The 21,967-nt window shown below is 33.8% G+C and overlaps 1 protein-coding gene across 1 annotated transcript; it reads left to right on the top strand.

The window, feature by feature from the left end:
- Positions 1 to 710: 710 nt before the first annotated feature.
- Positions 711 to 21,806, top strand: LOC100369052 (lon protease homolog, mitochondrial-like). Its single transcript, XM_002738993.4, has 21 exons — positions 711 to 1,352; positions 2,110 to 2,198; positions 2,775 to 2,894; positions 6,864 to 7,053; positions 7,322 to 7,383; positions 7,749 to 7,816; positions 8,541 to 8,599; positions 9,322 to 9,405; positions 10,183 to 10,314; positions 10,822 to 10,910; positions 11,366 to 11,504; positions 12,646 to 12,768; positions 14,557 to 14,612; positions 14,756 to 14,843; positions 15,351 to 15,473; positions 15,976 to 16,092; positions 16,673 to 16,813; positions 17,275 to 17,440; positions 18,551 to 18,750; positions 19,334 to 19,498; positions 20,145 to 21,806. Exons 1-21 carry the CDS (start codon positions 720 to 722, stop codon positions 20,286 to 20,288), a joined length of 2,988 nt encoding a protein of 995 aa, XP_002739039.4. The 5' UTR covers positions 711 to 719; the 3' UTR covers positions 20,289 to 21,806.
- Positions 21,807 to 21,967: the final 161 nt, after the last annotated feature.

The raw sequence follows: 21,967 nt of genomic DNA, 5'->3' as shown, positions 1-21,967 counted from the left end.
GAAAATGAATTGGGAAGGAAGAGTAAACCAAAAACCCCAGAAAATGAAAGAACTTGCAAAAAAATGCAATTCAGATCAAATTGAAGATGAAATGCATTTCATCTTAGATTACAATTTCTATGAAGTAGAGAGAAAACATGTCTTGAAGTATTTTAAAATAAAAATTAATGACTTGTCCAGAATGGAAAGCTTTGTGAAAATAATGGGAAATAATATGGCTTTGTCATATTATTTAAAAAATACAATTTTCTAAAAGATAAATATGTAACTGTGGTCTGGGAGAACCTTGCTGCTGTTTAATCAATTTTTCAGAGATTTTCTAATTTGTATTTCTTTCTATGCTGAATTTCAGTGTATTTTAATTTTAGTGTTTTACTGTGTCTTATTTTATTTGTCTTTTGTAATATTTTTTTTTACCTTACTAAACCCACAGATGGTTAAGTTGTGTAATAAAGTTATTATTATGAGTTATACCGGTATTATTAGTAGTAATGTCCAGGTAAATCGTCGAGATCCGGGTTTCAGTGTACTGTAGCAATGATAAATCTGAAAAAAAGAGAGAAAATATATAATAAATGCGACTGATCTAATTATCAGGATTTAAAATATACTGTATAATACTATTGTGTTTTATACGCACATACCTTATTAAGCGGACTTGACCTGTATTTGTGCCCGCCGAGGTCAAAGTTGATCTCCCAGAATGCGTCATAGACAAAATGGCGACCTACATGATGAAATTTCGCCGGACTGGGCTGCTCAAACAACCAGCGTTTTCCTCGAATCGTTGTTATTTCTCATCTGTTTTGACGAGGCAGTCAAACGGGCATGCTAGACACTTAGATATCTGCCGAAATTCACAAACAAGGATTGCTGTGTTCAGAAGATATGTGCACTCCAGTGAGTCTTGGGGGACGAATCGCGGTCGATCTTTCCAGAACTCTCTCTTCCTAAACATTCATAGATCCGCATACAATTGTTCATACCTTGGAACATCTAACACAAAGACACTTCTGAATCAACTACACCGAACACTTAGCTGTGCGTCTCCGAACCGTAATTTTTGGAGTGGATGGGGAAGTGGTGGTGGTGGCGACGGAGGAGAAAGTTTTCGCAACGGCGGAGGCGGTAGCAATGAACATAGTTCATCATCACAGGGAGACGGTCCAAGTGATGCAGATGGGGGCGATGAAGGCGGCGATAGTGGTGACGAAGCACCTCCGTATCGTCCAATTTCACCACCGATAGGTTCATCATTAGCTACAATGACAGTGCCCGAATCATTCTCCCCTGTTCCAGTTATTGCTGTCAATCGAAATCCTTTATTTCCCAAATTTATTAAAATGATCGAGGTAAGCCCAATCTGTAAAAATCATAAGCTGTAGTTTTGTTACTATTGCTTTCGCTATACCGGTATAATTGTGAATATCGTTGGTTTACTACTCATGAGATTATAGTAAAAAAACATGTCTCTTAAAAACCTAGTGAAATCACAAAACTCTTGTGAGCTGCGACTGAAAATTATTTTGTAAAAAATTAAACCAACAGATTAGATTTTGCTGTAATCCAAACATTGCCAATGTGTAAATTTGATTTCACAATCAACTTCACTGAAATCCTACATGGTTCATAATAGAACTTAGAAGAACATTCTGTTTTTTTTTTCCCTTTCTGTTTTTAACATTAACATATCTGGATAGGAGTTGCTGGTGGTTATACATGTATACTCTATATAAAATATTTTTTTTTTAATGCAGTACCTTACCTACTAGGCTATTAAAGGCCCAGGTATACTATAAATATGCTTCTAAACAATAGGAATTATTTTCTTGCAAGTCATGCTGTAGTAAATTGTTTACATCATCATTAATCATGCAGATTTATGCAAACATCGCGTCTTCAGAAATGAAAACTCTATTGGCCAGAGGAATTTCACGTAATCACCAGATCTCTGATCTCTAAATTACAATGTTTACATTATAAAGGTGTTATCATACAAAAAGTCATATCTAAGGTCAAAACGTTGACCCAGATGAGATATTAATAAGCTGCGTAGCTAGGTACAAGTAGAGTGGCATGACAGAAATGATGTATTTATTTTTTTAATAGGTCAATGACAAATCTCTTGCTGATTTGATCAAAAGAAAAATGCAACTTAACCAGCCGTATATTGGTGTTTTTCTCAAGAAAGATGACAGGTAATTGTTAGTTTGTTTGCAGTATATGTCACTGTTCAATGATGTTTATTCCACATTCTTCCCATAAAACTGTTCTGTTGAATCATGGATGTACTAAGAAGTACATCCATGGTTGAATGTAGTGTAGAGGCCTTATTGCTTTTCTCAATTCTACTCCCCAGTTAGGGGGTTCTCCATTTGAAAATTGCGGATGGGCTGAGGGTACTTTTAATGGGCCTTTAGCTTGGAAATTTAGGTTTTAAGCAAATACTATTAAAGCATTGTGAACAGTTTTTTGTTGTTCTTAACTCTCAACAATTGTTTAATTCATAGAATCATCTAGCTCCCTCTCAGTTTTCCGAGAAATGTCTCTGGTACTTATAAACATAGACTACAATCAAATGCTCAGCAATTATGTTTGATTTTGTCTTGATTGTAGTAATTCATTTCTCTGTACAACCTGATGTCCCTTTCCATTCCTGATTGTAATATCATATGTATATTGCTAAAGCTCAAATAAACAAAATTAATAAATGATCAAAGAAGTCCAGCGTGAAACTCTACACGTGTACACAAAACCCATGTGTTTTCTTGCAGTAATGAATTAGACATTATGGAGGATGTGAATGATCTTTACCCAGTTGGTACATTTGTTCAGATCCATGAACTACAAGACCATGGCGAGAAAATAAGAATGATTGTAATGGGACACAGGAGGTATGTTCCATAGCTCTAAATTTCAGTGATGAAAAATTCAGCACAGTGTTTGCTGTGTTCAAAACGTGTCTTAGATAGAAGTGCTCAGAAGCATTAAGGTAGAGATGCAGTTTATTTGGCTTGCTTTTTAATTGAGTAATTAGACAATGAAGATGGTATTATATATCCAGCATGTTATATATTTTCTGAAAGCTTATTATACAAACTTTGTAAAACTTGTCTTTATTTTAAATATCCAGAATGCGTTTTTGATTTTGGGTCAAAAATATGCTTTTTTGGACAAAAGTGGTTTAAAAAAAATTAGCTCAAAAACTTCAAGTCCGTTTGTTGGTAAAATTACACAGCATGACCTCAAAGTTCACTCTTTTCTATTTTTGCATAATTTATATATCCATGTTAATTGCGGACTTGTTATTTTTGCTCCACTCGCAGTAATAAACTGTCCGGACGCATTTTGAAGGGGGAACACCTTGTCAATAATGTGTGAAAAAAACACGTGTCAATGCCCAGTAAATATGACATCATCTCATGAATTATTAAACAGAGGGCGGTCCTAGGAAGGTGACCTTTTATCACGATCGAAACATCATGGCTTCTCTTCGATGTATTTTCAATAAAAAATCTACGAGTATTTCAGAGCCTATGGTTTACCGTGAAGAGTACAAAGTGGGATATTAAATTAATTATCCTTGATGATTTTTATGTAGTATTTTGAACCAACTCCAGGAAGCGAACGCACAATAATGAATATTCGCGTAATCCTAGAATCGAAACGCGAGGCACAGAAGTTTTGTTCAACATTTCCAATCCCATTTTCCCACTGCAACATATTTGTTAAAAAAAAATATTTGAATTCTGTTCGTTTTTTAAGGAGGCAATTTTTTATTTTTTCCGATTTTGGTAACACATTATTCAGGGATTTTCTAAGACAGTCGCAGACAATCAGCGCACGAATGTACATACTAGTACAAAACATGCTGTTGTACTACCGGCGACGGTCGCTGCAAGGAGAGAGCTCTAGCTCCTAACGTAAAAGTTTTAAAATTTCGACCGGTTTTAAATAATTTGTGTTGGAAATCTGACATGACATGAGTGCAAAATTAAGGTGCATTTTCGAGCGGTCGAATTTTTCTGAATAGAAATCAGCAAATGAAAAAATAGGAGTACTAAACAGTGTGCTCGTTAGTTTAAAAAAAATGGAATGTCCGTCAAAATGACGTAAACTTCCCCATTTTTCACGGAAAAAGCAAAGGTCGTGGCCGAGTTGCAGGCTAAAAAACTCAAAAATCAAAACAAAATCATCAATCAGTAAGTATTATGACAAGGAAAACAAAACATCAGACGCGGAGAAGCGGTCAGCGCGTCAAAAGAGTTGTTAATGTATCAAGTTACCTCTCTCTGTGATTTATTTTTCATTGAAATTATTTGGTTGTTTTCATTTAATTTTAGCATACCTCTGCAATTTATTTTAGCATTGTCAGTTGTTTGCTTCATTGAATTAAACGGAGTTCGTCCGGTTGCAAACAAAGCTGTCTCGCACCACCTAGAACCTAGCATTGGACAAAAGATACACGAAAGTTTGTATCTCCCCGACCCAGTGCAATATATCCGGTTAGAATCAAAGCTCACGTATCCCTTATTTGAGGGACCAGATTCTGCCGTAAATTCGGGATGGGATTTAGAAAAAAATAAAATAGGACTTTTAAGGTGTATTTTGGCGTCATTTTCGGACATTTCAATCATTCCTGATGCCTAATATAGAGTCTAAGTTTTACCGTAGTCATTGACGCCTATTCAAGAGTATGATGTTTATTGTGACTAGCGTGAATGGGTAAGCTTCGTTTCGACAATGAGCTGTTATCACTGTAAACAATGTTAAATTATTCTTCACATGCTCAGTTTATTTTTTGAGAACAATTATTTAAAAATATAATCTCTCAGTCAATCAGAAACTCGGATTCATGCCTTCAGGGAAAGTCACGTTTGGACGTTCACACCGATTTTGTTTTTCGTTCGGTGGGCTGATGCCTTCAGTGTAGCTTTTGCCTCTTCCGACATAGAAATCATCTGAATCTTCTTTCTACCTCTCTTTCTTTTCACACCACGCATAATGTAATGATAAACATTAGGAAAAAACGCTGAGGAAATATAATGTTTGGTTTGCTAGCGAGCGATAACTGATTCGAGAATAATTGCACATGCGCGTGAATTGAATGAACTATGACCCGTACAATCTCGATATGCATATTGTCAATCAAAGGTCCTGTTGTTTGCTTACACATGCAAATTAGGCAATTGGACATAAACATTGCCACGTGTGAGTGTTTTTTATTTTTAACCAGAAAATAAACAGCAATTTTAATGGTGTTCCAATAAGAATTCATTGGTCAAATTTTCACAGAATGTTCTTTAGATAAAAATCTATATAAAAAACGAAAAAAACTATTTTTGATTGAAATTCACAAATAAACTGCATCTCTACCTTAAATGCATTCATCATGTAGTGATAAATCATTCTCCTTCGCAGAGAATATGGGTCTTTTATCACTAAGCTAGGTAGTCATCAGGAAACGTCCCACTAGTTGTGGCTCTCTGTGGCTCCCTAGATCACGAATACTCTGCAAGGGAGAGCGGTGATAAATGTGACATATTTTGTCCATAGCCAAACCTCTATCATTTACATGATTGCATGCGTGTTTAGTTTACTGTAGATTACTTTATTTTCGCTTGGAATTTATTTTCGCTGAAAAGATGCTTCAGTGAAAATAAAATCCATCGAATATACTTTTTTTTCTTCTAAATTTCACATTCAACTTGTCAAAAAAATAATTTCCAAACAAAACACCCAAAAAGCCCTTTCAGCGAAAATTAATCTCAGCTAAAATAAAGTATTCTACAGTATACAAATATTGTACATTAAAGTGTTCAATTTATGCGATTAGGTTATTTGAGTGCAATTGTGAGAACCAAGTTTCACAAAAGTCAGGCTGCTTTTTTTCCTCATCAAAATGTTGTAGCAACATAACAACATTTTTGTGTATTTTAACTGTTTTTTAGCTTTGCTGTCTACACAGCAGAGCTGTTCATATTACTGATTGTCTGTTTTCGTCGTAAACTTTACAATTTCAACTTCTTCTTCGAAACCCCAAGTCAGAATGTTTTCAAATTTGATATGCAAGTACCTTGGATGGTTCTTTCTCCTGATTTGTTAATTTCATGTAAAAATTTCAAATTCTATTTTTTTGGTGAATATTTTTGTAATTTTTGGTAAAAAGTGATATTTTTGACTTCTTGTTAAAAACTGCAAGTTCGATTGCTTTGATATTACATATATAGGTACTACATGTGGACCTCTCTCAGATTTGTTCATTTCATGATGATATCTTCAATTCTCTAATTTTATGAATATTTTTGTCATTTTTGGTAAAAAGTGATATTTTCAACTTCTTGTTTAAAACCCACAAGTCTGATTGCTTTAATACTACATGTATACATATTGTTCATTTTCTAATGTGCATTGCTAACAGCGGAGCTATCACAGCCAACAGGCTGCTTGTTTTTGTAAATTATAAACCAAATGAATTTCTAATTGGTTACTGATTTTAATCATAATTTTTGAAAAAAATCGGGGGGGAAAAAGATGTGGTAAATTTGTATGATTGTTGCCAAAATCAACTTTTGTGTTCAAAGTGGAACAGTGATGAAACTTGCATTGTGAATGTTGTGATTATTAGATGCAAACCATTGAGAAAATGATATTTTTGCTGATTTACAAAAGAAAGATGTATCTCTTCAGTAAATATAGGGAATGTAAGTGAATATAAAGGATTCTACAATAAGCTGAAAAAAAATATTTTTTAAATAATTTTTTCTTTACTATGTGTTATGTTTTTATCGATATCATCATATAATATATTCCATTTACTTGGTACTCTGTTTATACAATTTTGTCAACTGTTTTCGTCCCAGGATAAGAATCACCAATGTTCTTGACAGTGCAGAAGTATTAGCGCCATTAAAAATAAAGGAAAAAGAAGAGAACCTCACACAAGAACTGTTGAAACCAACATCGTCTCCAGAATCCAATAAAAATCTGGTCGTGATGGTGGATGTTGAAAATCTACGCCATGATGAATACAAAAGTACAGATGAAGTGAAGGTAGTTTTTTTTTATTGATACAATCTCACTGCTTTTGGTTTTTGCATATTTATATCATTATAATAAATATATCAATAATCTCTAATGAATTTGTTTTTTAAACTTTTTAGAAAAAAAAAATTGCTGTCTAAAATATTGTTTTTCCTGTGATTTCTGTCTGTGCTTCCCAACCACACCCATAATTAGATCTCCCTTTTGGAAATCCAATGTATTGCTTGTAGCACTACTTGTAACACTGGATAACAGTAAATTCTAAAACTCTTATTAGGCATTAACCGCTGAAGTTGTGAAAACAATTCGTGATATTATCTCGCTGAATCCACTGTATAGGTAAGTATGGCAATATTGGACTTTCTTGTTATATGAACACTTTCCAAACCTATTGCTATGGAAACTTTGCTTTAGCTGATATTTCTGTTCACTACAGACAAGTGATGTGATAAACATATATATATATATATATTAGTTGAAAAATATGAAAAAAATTCTGTGAAGATGAATACTTCTCTCCATCTCATTGGTATTTAGTTTCTTAATTCAGTTTTATCATTAGTTTTACCAATACATGTAGTTTAGAGAAAGTTACTTTGAGATAAGTCATTTGATTATATTCAAATTTTGTTTTAATTAGTAAATCGTGTTTAATATTCAATATTATCTTATTAATGAACAGAACTGTTTTCATTTTTTGATAGAGAGTCGGTTGCTTCCATGATACAAGCAGGGAGAGTGGTTGACAACCCGGTATATCTGAGCGACTTAGGCAAGTGTTTTATTCCTTCCCAACCTTTCTGAATTTTGATTAAGTAACAATGAATCACACCCAAAATTTTGTTAATTTTTTGTTGAGATTTGTATTTTTAAAATCTTGTCTGTATCTAAGTCAGGCAGAACAATACATTTTGACAAGCACAACCATAGGCTATTCCGGATATGAATGTTTTGGGGTGAGACAACATGTTTGTCCATGTTACATTGAACTCTACTTTTTCTTTTCAATATTTATAGCTAGATTGTTTTCCTATCCAAACTTTTCGATCAAAATTTCTCCAATTTCTGTTTCATTTTTAGTAAAATATGATGTTTTTTAAATTTATTTTATAATCTCTAATTATTGGTCCATTGTTTTTGAATAAAACTGGCCCAAAGTTAACGGAATTTACATGAATTTAATTCAAACTCAGGTCTTTGAGCCTAGAAGTAGTAGTAAAAAAATAGACTTGTATGAGCATTGGTTAAAGTAATGCAGTATTAAACAGTACAATAACACAGAAGTCCAACAATGGTCAATGTCAGCATACTGTATTTGCTCTATTAGTAGCACTATTAGTAAATGACAGATGTATGTCTATGCTCAAAATAAGTTATATTTTCTTGATCCAGCATTCAATTAATGCTATTTTTTGATGTGTACTTCTATTAGAAATGTGCTTCTAACTGTGCATATACGGTATATTCGTCTTGTTACTATGTGTCTATTATTATAGGTGCTGCACTAACTGGCGCCGACTCAGAAGAACTACAAGAAGTTTTGGAGGAGATGAATGTGAGTGCAAAATGCTGAATAGACAGTTGATGCAAATTGTCTGCACAGAGATCTTGTTATAGAGCCAAAGAATCTCCCAACTTGATTTTATTATTGTTATTGTGTCTCAGGTCATTTGAGCGCCATTGTTAACTTTAACAGCACCTAACATATTATTTTTACATTGTCAGTTTCACTACACATAAAAATGTTGATAAAAATTGCTGACCTTTTTGTTTAAAAAACTAGAAGCAATATCTGAAAGGACGAGTCATATTTTCGGACAAGTTCTGCCCAGGTTGGTGTTTTGCTGCATTTTGTTATGGCTATTTTGTTCTATTATAGCAAACAATAGTCATGACATGGTTTATCAAGATATCAAGAATATTGCACCAAGCGAGAATGAAAGATCTTTAATCGGTTAATTGGCAATTGAACATTTCCAAGCATTCGCTGTGACACTATTGTTTAGTATTACTCAATCGACATGCACAGAACAAGATCACTTTCCAATGTGCAAAAAGAATTATTGTTCGCATTATGCGAGATATTCATTTCATAACACCATATATGGGTATGAAACTTACATACCCCTTATTTTATAATTCTTATAATGATACAATTATCCTCTCTTTGACATTATTACTATGTGATGGTTTCCTTTACTAGAATATCTTGGGAAAGATACTTCTTTGGAATTGCAGAATAATTTAAAAAAAAAAACTCCTCATGTTCTTGTACAGATAATAAAGAGATTGCGGCTAGCATTGGCGTTGTTGAAGAAAGAATATGAAGTCAGTAAATTGCAACAAAGACTGGGGAGGGAGGTAAATCAAGTTTAATTCTCACACACTTTAATATCAAATGTAATCTCATGAAGCATTTAGTATGTGCTATGATAAATAAGTAAATGCAAAAAGTTTTTGATTTGATTACCGGACTAAAAAAATTCAAGGTGACTACCGGTACATATGTATGTTGAGTAAACTAAAAGCGGAATTACCTAAGCAACCAAGACAACTGTTGCCAACTTAACGTTGACTTACAGTTAGACCCACACAAAAGATTATAATTGTCCAACTGCAGGTACTATTCATTGTGTAATTTTGCCTTATTTGACATTCGTCTAGGACACTTTCAAAACAAAATGTCACCTCAAGAGAGAGTCAAACCTGTGTATAACAACCACCCAAGGGACTTCATAAAAAATAGACAGGTGGTCTTTATATGGAGGTTGGATTATATTGTTATGGATCATCAACTCGTACATTTGACATAATATTAGTCTAGAAAGAAATAAGATTACACATTAATTTGAGTTGAACAAAATCGAATAAATTTGTCTTTCTGAAATTAAATTTTTTTTTATAAACAGAACACTAATTATCATTGTGGTCTTTAAACAAATTGAAATCTGCAAAAATATTTCTGAAAGGGTGATCACAGGTGGGCTGCTTTGGGAGTGCAGTAAAGTGGTTTGTATAGGCAGGTGATGTTTTTATAAAGATGGTCATTAACAAGGGTTTGAATGTAGTGTCAATGCCTGACTTATGGTATAGATGGCTGTCTTCCTTGATTAATTAATAATCATTGTTTGCATACAGGTAGAAGACAAAGTGAAATCAACTCACCGAAAGTACATGCTTCAAGAACAACTTAAAATTATTAAAAAAGAACTTGGCCTGGAAAAAGACGATAAGGACGCCATTGAGGAAAAATTTAAAGAAAGACTGAAGGTGAGAATGACTTTATCTAGAAACTTGAAACGTGTCTTTTGTTGCCCAGCAATAAAAACTGTTGTTTTTCTCTTCATCTTTTTTCATGTTGAATTGACTACTTCATACATCTTTCTGTGAGCAGGTGACTGTTTTCTTCAGAATGAATGAATAAATGAAAAAATCATCATCAATATATCCAACTGATTGGTCTTGCCTGTGAAAGAAAAATGATAATTTTCACGATCCAATTATCTGAGAAGGTCATGCATGATGTGTTTCAGTTGTCATAACACATCCAAGAGTTTCTTTTTGCAAAGAGTCACTGGCCTTTCTCATTATTCAACAAGCCAGGAGCTTTAACTTGATATTTTGGTGTATGTTTATTTCATTTCCAGTACTATTGTCTTGTCTCATTCTAGCAGTGAAAGAACCCCCTGTCCAGTGCGAGTTCTGTGGGTGCTCAATAGCAATAAGCAGGCCTTACACTGTGACAACCAGTCACTAAAAATTAACATTTTATTTCAGGATAAAGTAGTACCTAAAGCTATACAGGAAGTCATTGATGAAGAAATGAATAAGTTAGGTTTCCTAGACAACCATTCATCTGAATTCAGGTAAGATTATAAATTAGGTAAGGCAATATAGATGCTGTATCTTAATGCTTCTGTGATTATGTTATGATATATCTGCTCAATTTATGTATTTCATCAACTACTAAGTGCAAGGTATCAATAATTCCACTGTGTTTACCTTGTCCCTGATGTTACTGACTTCTGCATACACTTTTAAGCTCTACTCCACAGTTTCTCTAATTTTTGCAAAAAAGACTATTTTTGACTTATTGTTGGAAGCAGATTGCCCGATTGCTTCTTTATTGTATCTGCAGACACCTCAAGAAGTAGAAATTTGTCAGATTTATTATTCCCAATTTGGACGAAGTTCTAAAAACAAGGACTTGACCTGTGTGTGTCTGTCTGTCCGTATCCAACCATATCTCACATATTCTCAAACATATATATGTATTATAATGTTACTAAGGGCAAGGTTTCCATAATTGTTTTTTTTTTAGTGTAACAAGGAATTATCTTGACTGGTTGACTACCCTACCATGGGGTGTTTACAGTGAGGAAAATTTAGATTTAAAAATAGCTAAAGGGGTCCTTGAAGAAGATCATTATGGAATGGAGGATGTCAAGAATAGGATTCTGGTTAGTTCATTAGGGTCTGTTTGCACCCTATTTTTCTTCTTTTTCTTTTTCCACCATTTTTTTTGTCGCCCTAGAATTTGAACACCATTCCCCCTAGTCTAGATATCTTATTGGGGACTATGAAATCTGGTGCACCAAACTTTCAGAAGTTTGAGTGATTGACTTTTTTTTTGGCAACCATCTTGAAGTTTAGTTAAACAGTATGTGGCCATTTTGAACCCTCTCTGAGTGTTTAGACATGATGAATTTTTTGTAGTAGCAATTTTTTATGATTTTTTTGTTTCTCATGTACTATCAAACAAAATTCAATGAACTTCGTAGATAGATGGTCTGGGATAAAGTACATACCTAATTAGTTTTTGGTTAAAAGCCTGTGAATAGTAATTACCTAATTTGCATATTCATTGGTCAATTTTAAGTCTTTTCACTTTTTTCTTATGTATCATAAAACAGATTTCAATGAAACATTGTATATAGATGCCCTGGGATAAAGCACAGACCTGATTAGTTTTGAGTTGGAATCTGTGCATATTATTTACCTAATTAGCATAATAATTAACCAATTTTAAGTACCATTCAACAGATTTCAATGAAACATGGTACATAGATGTATTAATTACCTAATTTGCATATTAGTATTTAACTTTTCCACCAATATCTTAACCACACATCAGCTTCAATGAAACTTGGTACTTAGGTTTTTTGGTTTACTAGTTACCTAATTTGCATAAATTAGCTTTCTTGATTACACTATTATTTTATTTTATGCTTTTGTTCATGAAACTCGCATAAAAAATCAGATTTTGGAGAATACTTTTTACCAAAATGTCCATTTTTGACATTTTGTTATTTTTTCTCTGAAAGTATGATTTGTACCGAGTAAAAACACCCAAAAGGTCATAGTATATACCCAAATCCATAATTAAGTAATACTTTAGAAGCAAATTTGTGATACAATTTTTACCCTATTTAATAAATCAAATACCTGTGTCCATTATTAATAGATTCTCTGTTCATTTACCAAAAAAAATGGCCGCCTACCAACGACCTAATGACATCATAGTTACTGGATAGTACTAGCGAGTACCTTAAAAGTCAACTCTAACCTTTCACCTTTCACCTTCATTTATCTTTAAAATAGGAGTTTATTGCTGTCAGCCAGCTCAAAAAATCTACTCAGGGTAAAATATTGTGCTTTTATGGACCTCCTGGTGTGGGTAAAACCAGTATTGCCAAGTCTATAGCCAAGGCTTTGAATAGACAGGTGAGTATTAAGACAAGGTGACTGTAAACCGTTCATTCGCAGTCAAAAATCTTAGCAATATGAATGTAATTATGGTGACTATTTAACGAAAGTCACTGTGACTCCCGGTGTAAAAAAATCCAGTAACATTTTTGTTGATGAAAAATGAATGGAAACCAAAAAAAACACAAATGTATCTTCTACCATCAAGTTTCTCAGAAAATTTGCAAGTTTAAAAGTTTCTTTATTTACAGAATTGGCCAAAAGATATTTTGTTTTTTGTGTGACAGTAACTGACACGGGTGATAAGTGCATAAATTATTAAAAATTTAGAAAACATTGCTTATTTCAACTTACCAACTTGCCATGACATGTTGCATTGTTCGGACAATTACTTAAAAAACTTATTGATTGACCTTCGTGTGTCTGTCCGTCAGTGCCTGTCCAGCAGTATCTCATACATGCTTGGACCAATCAAGTTTGAATTTCACACTTACATCGAACTATATATTAGACATGCATGTTATGCACATGCATTTGTTTCATAATCAATTCAAGATGGCCGAAAGCCAGCCATTTTAAGGCCAAAATATATGCATAATGGCACATGTACCGGTACATTATTCTGGAATCAAATCTCAGTCCAATCTGATTAAAATCTGATATAGTGTACAGGTTTTAATTATTTTGGCTATAAACTTATTTTAATTTTATTTTTTATTACTTTTGTTATTAATGTCTTTTTATTTTACTTTGATTTTGTGATTTTTTTTTTAATTCCACCCTACATACATCTGATCCGATGCCTATGTAACAAGATTTCAACGAGACCCACTATCGACGATTTTAGTCAACGAATCACAGACCTCCTTCTATAGCGCACATGACGACATCACCGGGCAGAGTCAAGTAGCAAACACACTCAAATAAAATGGCGGATTATAGATAGGCCGCAGTGTCTTGTGTTGATTGGTGCACCTAATTGCAGGCCAGCACCGTACTTTGGATAACAATCAAAAGAAATTGCATTTATACTTTGTATTAAATGTAGAACAACTGCCACTGATTATTGTATAAAATCAGTTGGCATGGCAACAAATCATGAAATATTGGAGTTCTGGATGGAGGGTGGTCACAGTGTAATCACAAAATAAATAGTAACAATAACTTTAAAAACATTAATGCCTTTTTGTATGATAAAAAACATAAATACAAAGAAATACAAAAAAATTAAAAGAGAAAATAAAAGAAAAAAATATCAGTCGATAAAATAAAAGAAAAAAATAATTAATTACTTTTGTGGTTTTAAAAATTGTGCTCGTCAAATATTTTGCTAATTTAGCTATGTTATTATAAAACATACTGTTCATTGTTGTAATAACTCAATGCCACTTTCCGTTATTTTAGAAGGTTCTTTATAAATTCAATGTCACGGTTCTGTTTGGTATGATTTCTGTACTCAAACTGTACGCAAAATCAGAATGCATTATGATCCTGACATTATTCAGGTTGTTTTCTACAGATTATAGGGCGGCAGTCGTCGCGCCGCGTCCTGTTTGATATGGGATGTGAGTACTTTTGTTTTAAAGCATGCAGTACCAGATTCTCATTTTTGACATGCCTGGACTGACTATGCTCAAACTTCACGCATACGTCTCACATCACATCGGACAAATGTATGCGATATTCCTAATACCAGCATTAGGTGTCAGTTGATGGATATTGCCTCAGTAGTCAAGTGTTATCTCGCACCTTATAACACAAGCAGGAACATTAACAATGCTTTTTTTTTTTACTTTTCATCTTCAGTATTTTAGATTCAGTGTTGGTGGAATGACTGACGTCGCTGAAATAAAGGGTCATAGGTAAGAGATGTGTATCTTCTAATACTATCCTCTGTTACAATATGTAATATGGCTGCGTACTGTTCTTGTAATAATATTGATATGATGAAATGCCTACTTAGCGGTATACTTGTAATAACCTCGTATTTATTTATTGTTAAAAGGCGTACATATGTTGGGGCCATGCCTGGTAAGATGATACAGTGTCTGAAGAAAACCAAAACCGAGAACCCGCTAGTTTTAATTGACGAGGTGAGGCTTAATGCAAAATACACACGTAGTAGACGGGCAACTGTTGATGTAGTAGTCAGGCAACTGTTGACGTAGTAGTCGGGCAACTGTTGACGTAGTAGTCGGGCAACTGTTGACGTAGTAGTCGGGCAACTGTTGACGTAGTAGTCGGGCAACTGTTGACGTAGTAGTCAGGCAACTGTTGACGTAGTAGTCGGGCAACTGTTGACGTAGTAGTCGGGCAACTGTTGACGTAGTAGTCGGGCAACTGTTGACGTAGTAGTCAGGCAACTGTTGACGTAGTAGTCGGGCAACTGTTGACGTAGTAGTCGGGCAACTGTTGACGTAGTAGTCGGGCAACTGTTGACGTAGTAGTCGGGCAACTGTTGACGTAGTAGTCAGGCAACTGTTGACGTAGTAGTCAGGCAACTGTTGACGTAGTCGTCAGGCAACTTAGCAGATGCAACCAACATATTGTCTTGGTAATTACAATTTTGTTATTAACTTCTCCTTCCAATTACTCAACAGGTTGACAAAATTGGTAAAGGTTATCAAGGCGACCCCTCCTCAGCCTTATTAGAGTTGTTGGATCCAGAACAAAATCATAACTTTTTAGACCATTATTTAGATGTACCAACTGACTTATCAAAGGTAATTTCCTATAATATTTTTTTTATTTTTTTTTAAATTTGCAATTCATTTTGCTTTTTAACCAACCCACCCTAGTCCTAACCACATCATTAAATTATGTCAAATTACGCACAATTCACAAAATAAACATAATTTAGTCATATTTTTTCAACAAGAAAAATTACCAAAATCTGTAGCCAGTAGGAAATTATGTGCATTTGGCTCACAATAATCAAGATATTCTAGCAAAATACATAAAACTGTTCAAAACTTACATATTGGTAGGCTGTTAAAGGGTTCACATGCTTGTTCACATGCTTGTTCACATGCTTGTTCACATACTTGTTCACATGCTTATTAGCATAGAGCTTTACATCTTGTGGTTTCTTTCCTTTATTTTTATGCTTGGTGATATTTTTTTGTCGAATTTACCTCTTCAGTTCACGTACTTTGAGGGAATTCCTAATACTATTTTTTTACTTATGCATATCTAATTATCAATACTTTTGAATCTATTATCCAGGTGTTGTTTATTTGTACAGCTAACGTTACACATACAATTCCTGAGCCTCTGAGAGATCGTATGGAAATGATCGATGTATCCGGGTATGTGGCTGAAGAGAAAGTCAACATAGCAGAAGTATGTGGTAAAATCTTTTAATATTATCAAAATTTTCCAACAAAAAAACAGCACCATATGAACATAATAACAGCAGCAAACTAAAACATGGAAAACTTATGGATTCTATGTGAATCCAAGGATTTATAAGATAAGGGTATACAACTGGTATGATATGTGATGCAGATCCATTTAGAACATCTTGCGATAACAGTAATTACTAAACCACACTCACAACAGGCTTTTCTTTAAATACTAAATGCATTGAGCAATTTTATAAAAGAACTGGTTAGTGTTCACATCTCTTGCTGTTTTTGTGTGTATCTTTCATGTTCTATATTCAAATACGCTTTACCAATGCATAAAACATGATAAATTGATGAGTGCATAGAACTTTTGAGGTAATATGATCTCACATCAATGTACATAAATCAAAATGGCATACCCTTAATATGAACTTTTTTCCCAACAATTTTATTTCTACACAAAATTTCAGTGGCCAACATTACAGAATCGGACTACCTACCAGAATAGGTCAGGCTTCTGCACCATATCATTATAAAATATGTAAATAATGCATTAATTATATTTAATATTTCAGAAATATTTAATACCGCAAGCTCGTGAGAATAGCGGTCTGACAGCTGAGCAGTTGAATATTACCACAGATGCTATGACAACCCTTATAAAAGCATATTGCCGAGAGAGTGGAGTCAGAAATTTACAAAAACATATCGAGAAAGTAAGCCTTGAAAGATGATTTTTTTTTCTGCATGATTTTTATTTGCAAGTATATCATTCAAAGCATTTCTGTAAAAGGAGTGTATCATAAATCTAATCATATGTTGTATCATGAATCTAATCTTGTGTATCATAAATCTAATCATGTGTATCATAAGTCTAGTCATGTGTATCAAATCTAATCATGTGTATCAAATCTAATCATATGTACATGTATCATAAATCTAGTCATGTGTATCATAAATCTAGTAATGTGTATCAACTCTGATGTTATCAAATCTAATCATATGTATCGTAAATATAAAGTGTATCATAAATCGAATCATGTGTATCATAAATCTTATCATTTTTATCAAATCTAATTATACGTATCATAAATCCAATCATATATACCATAAATCGAGTCGTATGTGTCATAAATTTAATCATGTGTATCATAATGTGGGTAATTTTGTATTACAGATATACCGCAAAGCAGCTTTCAAAATTATCAACGATGAGGTCGCCTCTCTTGATGTCACTAAAGATAACTTGCAAGATTTTGTTGGTAAACCTTTGTTTACTAGTGACAGAATGTATGAAACCACACCCCCTGGTGTTGTCATGGGATTAGCTTGGACTGCTATGGGTAAGGAACATTCTTGCATTGAAATCAGTTCACAAAAGTTGGAATATAAGCCCGCTGATATTGAATGTTATTTGCCAGGCATCATGCCCTTTCAAGACGTGAACTGGGTGACACTATAGTTTTCATACCATAATTAGACTTTGTATCAAAGTACAGGATCACATCGGCATCAGAATGGAATTCTCACTATTTTGCAAGGGATGATGTTGTATTTCAAACTATTTTTTTTTTAATATGCAGTGTTCCCATTTATCTCCTGCAGAGGGTATTTTACCTGCAACTTTGATTTTGCACCCTCATATTACAAATGAAAGGGTGCAGAAAACCCCTCAATTTTAAAAATCATTCGGAATAATAAAGTAAATTAACCCTTGCTTGTTTCTGTGTACCCTTATTTTATAAATGAGAGGGTATAGAAACCCCCACTTTAAAAACTTGGTGGGAATGCTGATATGATACTAGAATAACGAAGCCTTAGATTTGTGAGTGGAATTTTAGCGAAAACTAACCAGGTTGAAATGACAGATTATACATTCCAAATATTGCTGCTACAGGCTTAAACTGAAGGAGACGCCACCTGTGCTTGTGGCAAATGGCCATAGCATGTCATTGTTTACAAACAAGCATCCACTCATTAACCTTTGTGTTTTCATTATGCATTGCTATCATCGCTCGGGACTCAATTTCCGCACATGCGCAAGTGATGACCCCCCCCCCCCCATCCCTGTGTGTGCACTTTAATCAATTTCACCGTAATTGATGATGTTATTTGATTTGAAAAATAAACTCGGAGTAGTTAACTTATTATGTGTAAAATAGCCCTATTTTAAGTTTTTGCCTTGGAAGTTTACAGTTACCATGGTGTTGGACATGTACAAAAATATAATATAGCCACCAATCCCAAGACGTGCCAATTGAAGACTTAATAAAAATATTAATAACTTTTGCTGATAAGTGAAACCCACTAAATTAAATCCATGTGGATATGTAAAGAAACAATAGATCTCATTGTTTCACTGTCAAATCCATGAACTTAAAACCCTGTGAATAAAATTAATTAATTAATGAATGGTTTTATACAAATCACTAACATTGCTTTATTTTGTGTAGGTGGTTCAACGTTGTACATAGAGACTGCTATTAAAAGACATGAAAGTGATGCAAAAGACGGTTCAATGGAACTTACAGGACAGCTTGGAGATGTCATGAAAGAAAGTGCTCATATTGCTTACACCTTTGCCAAATCTTTCTTAATGAAAGATGATAATAAATTCTTCAATCAAAATCATATACATGTACATGTTCCTGAGGTAGGTCCTGATAAATTAAAAAGGTTTATGTTATTCTATTAATATTCTATGGTATTATCTGAATAGAGAGTAGATTAACACAACATTAAATATACAGCTTCAGTTTTGTAAATTTATTTTAGTCGTGAAATTTGTTGATTGAATACCCTTCATTAATGGTCAAGCTAATTATGTTGTTTGACACTGTGAATGTAATGATGAGCTGTGGGAAAAACAAGTCGTAATGGTTTTTGTGCTATCTATGAGATCTCTGTGACCATTTGCTAGACTGACTCAGCTGTGGCAGTTTTATAATTCTTTCTTAAATTTCAGATTCTACACAATCTTTGAGGAATTATCATTAAAAAAATCATTGTCACGACTGGGCCAGTCTAGTCATTTGTATCAAAGGTCCATTTCCCATGGCAAATAAAAATTTCACAGTATATGCCTTATTAACCCAAGTTATACCCCATTAACTCGAGTTATACTTTATTAACCAGAGTTATACCTTATTGCTTGTTTGACATTGAAATATATTATAATGCAAATGCCAAAGAATGAACCATCATTGCCGATGAATTTAATTTTTTTCGGTTTCCAGGGTGCTACTCCAAAAGATGGCCCAAGTGCAGGATGTACAATTATAACAGCCCTAGTGTCGCTTGCATTAAATAAACCAATCAGACATAATACAGCAATGACTGGAGAGGTTTCATTAACGGGTAAAATATTACCAGTTGGTGGAATCAAAGAAAAAACCATAGCAGTAAGCATACATTAATTATTAAATGTTCTTCTAAACAGTTTGTATATATGTAGATAATACTGTTATTTTGTAGCCAAACCAACAATTTGAAGAGTTGATGAAAAACAATTTTCCATATCTTATTTGATCTCTTATTAGTGCATCTTTAATACTACCGGGGTAGTATCGGTACTTCATTCATTAGTTTGATTGACACACCTTTGCTTGTCAATTGACCATTTTCTGTTCACTGCGAGAATCACGCGTTATGCGTGAAATCGAATGTAAAAACAGTCCAAACTAAGGTCATAGTGTCGTTGTAGTGTCAAACATCGTGTGGGATTCGACAAATGCGAAAATATTTTGGGGATATTTCCATGATTAATAATGTGCTGTACACATTTGATGATAGACAATTTCGATTAAGTGAGGGTATTCGAAAGCAATATTCCTCTGTCGAGGATTGGCCAGTCGATGTGAGCTACGAAACAAAAATTTGGGTTCAAAATCAAATATCGCGTCTTTCATGCATCTTGCGAAATCTCACAGTTGAATGGAAAATCACCCATTACATATTAAAGTATGTGCTACTATTAGAGCAAATTTTTATTATTATGGCTTACTTTCTACTAACAATAACCATATGCTGTTTTTTTCTTCTGCGCAGGCTCGTCGTGCTGGTGTTGATTGTATAATTCTTCCTAAAGAGAATAAAAAAGACTTTGCTGATCTTCCCGAATTCATTACAGAAGGATTAGAAACCCATTTTGTTGACCATTATAAAGATGTTTTCAATATTGTCTTTACGTAACGGTGAACTGTTTTATACGCTGGTTTGTGTATTGTTTATAGTTTCAAGGAGTATATAAATATACTATGTTAACTTTGCAGGAAGCACATTTCGAATAATAAATGTTTATGGACGCCAAACATGTTTTAGTGGGATTTTAAGAACACCGTAAATTTGTTGTGTTTGTGTACAGTTCCTTGATCTTTAAGCCTGTGCTAAGAAAAGTGTGACTTAGTATGTACCGGTACTAAATCTGATGCATTTTCAGGACCCAGTCCTAGCCTTAGTACAGACTATAACAAAATGTAAATGGCTAGCTCGGTTTACTGTAATGAGAAATCAAAGTTAAAAAAAAAATGTTTGCAAATACCCCTGGTAGTTTAATTAGGTTGTTTATCCCTCAAGGGTAATGCTTTTAATAGTCTGTGGTTACAATAGATACATCCCATGAGAAGACACAACTGGGTCTAGCAGACATGTGACACATATGGCATTAGCATATAATGTTTGTCCCAGTAAATTGGAAACTATGTTTTTGTTATCAATACAGTATGTCTTACGATTGTGTTAAAAAATTACGTGTCACTACACTTTGTGTGTAATGCATGAGGCTGATTTATCATATTTGCTCTGATTAGTACCATGAATCATAGGTGAATACCAGAAGTCTGTCTATGATTAAAACAGTTTTAGAGCAGTTTTACAGAGCAGAGTTTTAGAGCAAATAATGGTAGTACAATGTAGGGTCAGCTGCTACTTGACCCTTTATGGTCAAGTATATTATTCAATTGGAATGACAATTATGAATAGTTAGAAGTAAAAATGGAAAGTTATTATGAAGAAAGCTTTGTGATTTCAGAAATGTTGAATTAAATATACCGATGCATGCATGTGCATTAGATCTGTGTTTTTGTGCATGTGAGTGCTCGGCTTATAACGATTAGTTAATCATTTGGTGATGTCAAGATTTGATAAGATAAGGGTATGCAAGATATCATGCAAATTTTGACATGATCAGAAAATCACAAGACAAACGTACATTTCTGGACATGGAAATGAATATGCAAAGAAAACATTTTGTGGTCATTTCAGGTTGTTTTTGCATATTTTTACTTTCTGTTTCCACAATTGCATTGTCATTGGTCAGTTTTCTTGACATGTATGGAACTTGCATGTAATGAGATCTTCGCTTATCACCATGCATGGAAATCAAAACTGCATACCCATGACATTTATCATAGGTGGGGTGGGGAGGGGTGGGGGGTTGTGGTGAATTTGTTAAATACAAAATTTGCAAGCTAGACACGGAGAAAAAAAAAATTGCATGCAAGGTGCTACAGGGTAAAACTGTTGGCACAATAAAAAAAAAACTATTCAGACACCGCAAAAAAAAAGTTGCCCTGGTAACACACTGAACAAATCACTAGCATGGCATAGTGCAACACATTTTTGATAATTGTACTCATGGAATTTACTGGCCATCTTTGATGTAGGTTCTCCTTGACAGTGCATTGAATAAAGTAAATTGAACAATCTTAAGACTCTTGCATAATTTCACATTATACTCATTCGTATAGCATGTAGAATATCCTTCCAATAAATAGTGTCAGTAGTAAAAAAAAATCTGTTCATCGTTGTGTTGGATCAAGCAAAATACCGGTATGATATAAATTTTATGATAAACATTTTTGGCTTGCAAA

This window comes from Saccoglossus kowalevskii, chromosome 13, assembly GCF_978046115.1.
Source record: "Saccoglossus kowalevskii chromosome 13, keSacKowa6.1, whole genome shotgun sequence".
NCBI classification, from domain to species: Eukaryota; Metazoa; Hemichordata; class Enteropneusta; family Harrimaniidae; genus Saccoglossus; species Saccoglossus kowalevskii.
This window is presented reverse-complemented; position numbering and strand designations above follow the sequence as displayed.

Bases quoted from the DNA above. Each gene is read 5' to 3' on its own strand.
- LOC100369052 (XM_002738993.4), top strand. From the start codon at position 720: ATGGCGACCTACATGATGAAATTTCGCCGGACTGGGCTGCTCAAACAA. The intron at 16,093-16,672 runs GTATGTGGTAAA...TTAATATTTCAG, and splicing joins AGAAAGTCAACATAGCAGAA to AAATATTTAATACCGCAAGC. The intron at 17,441-18,550 runs GTAAGGAACATT...TATTTTGTGTAG, and splicing joins ATTAGCTTGGACTGCTATGG to GTGGTTCAACGTTGTACATA.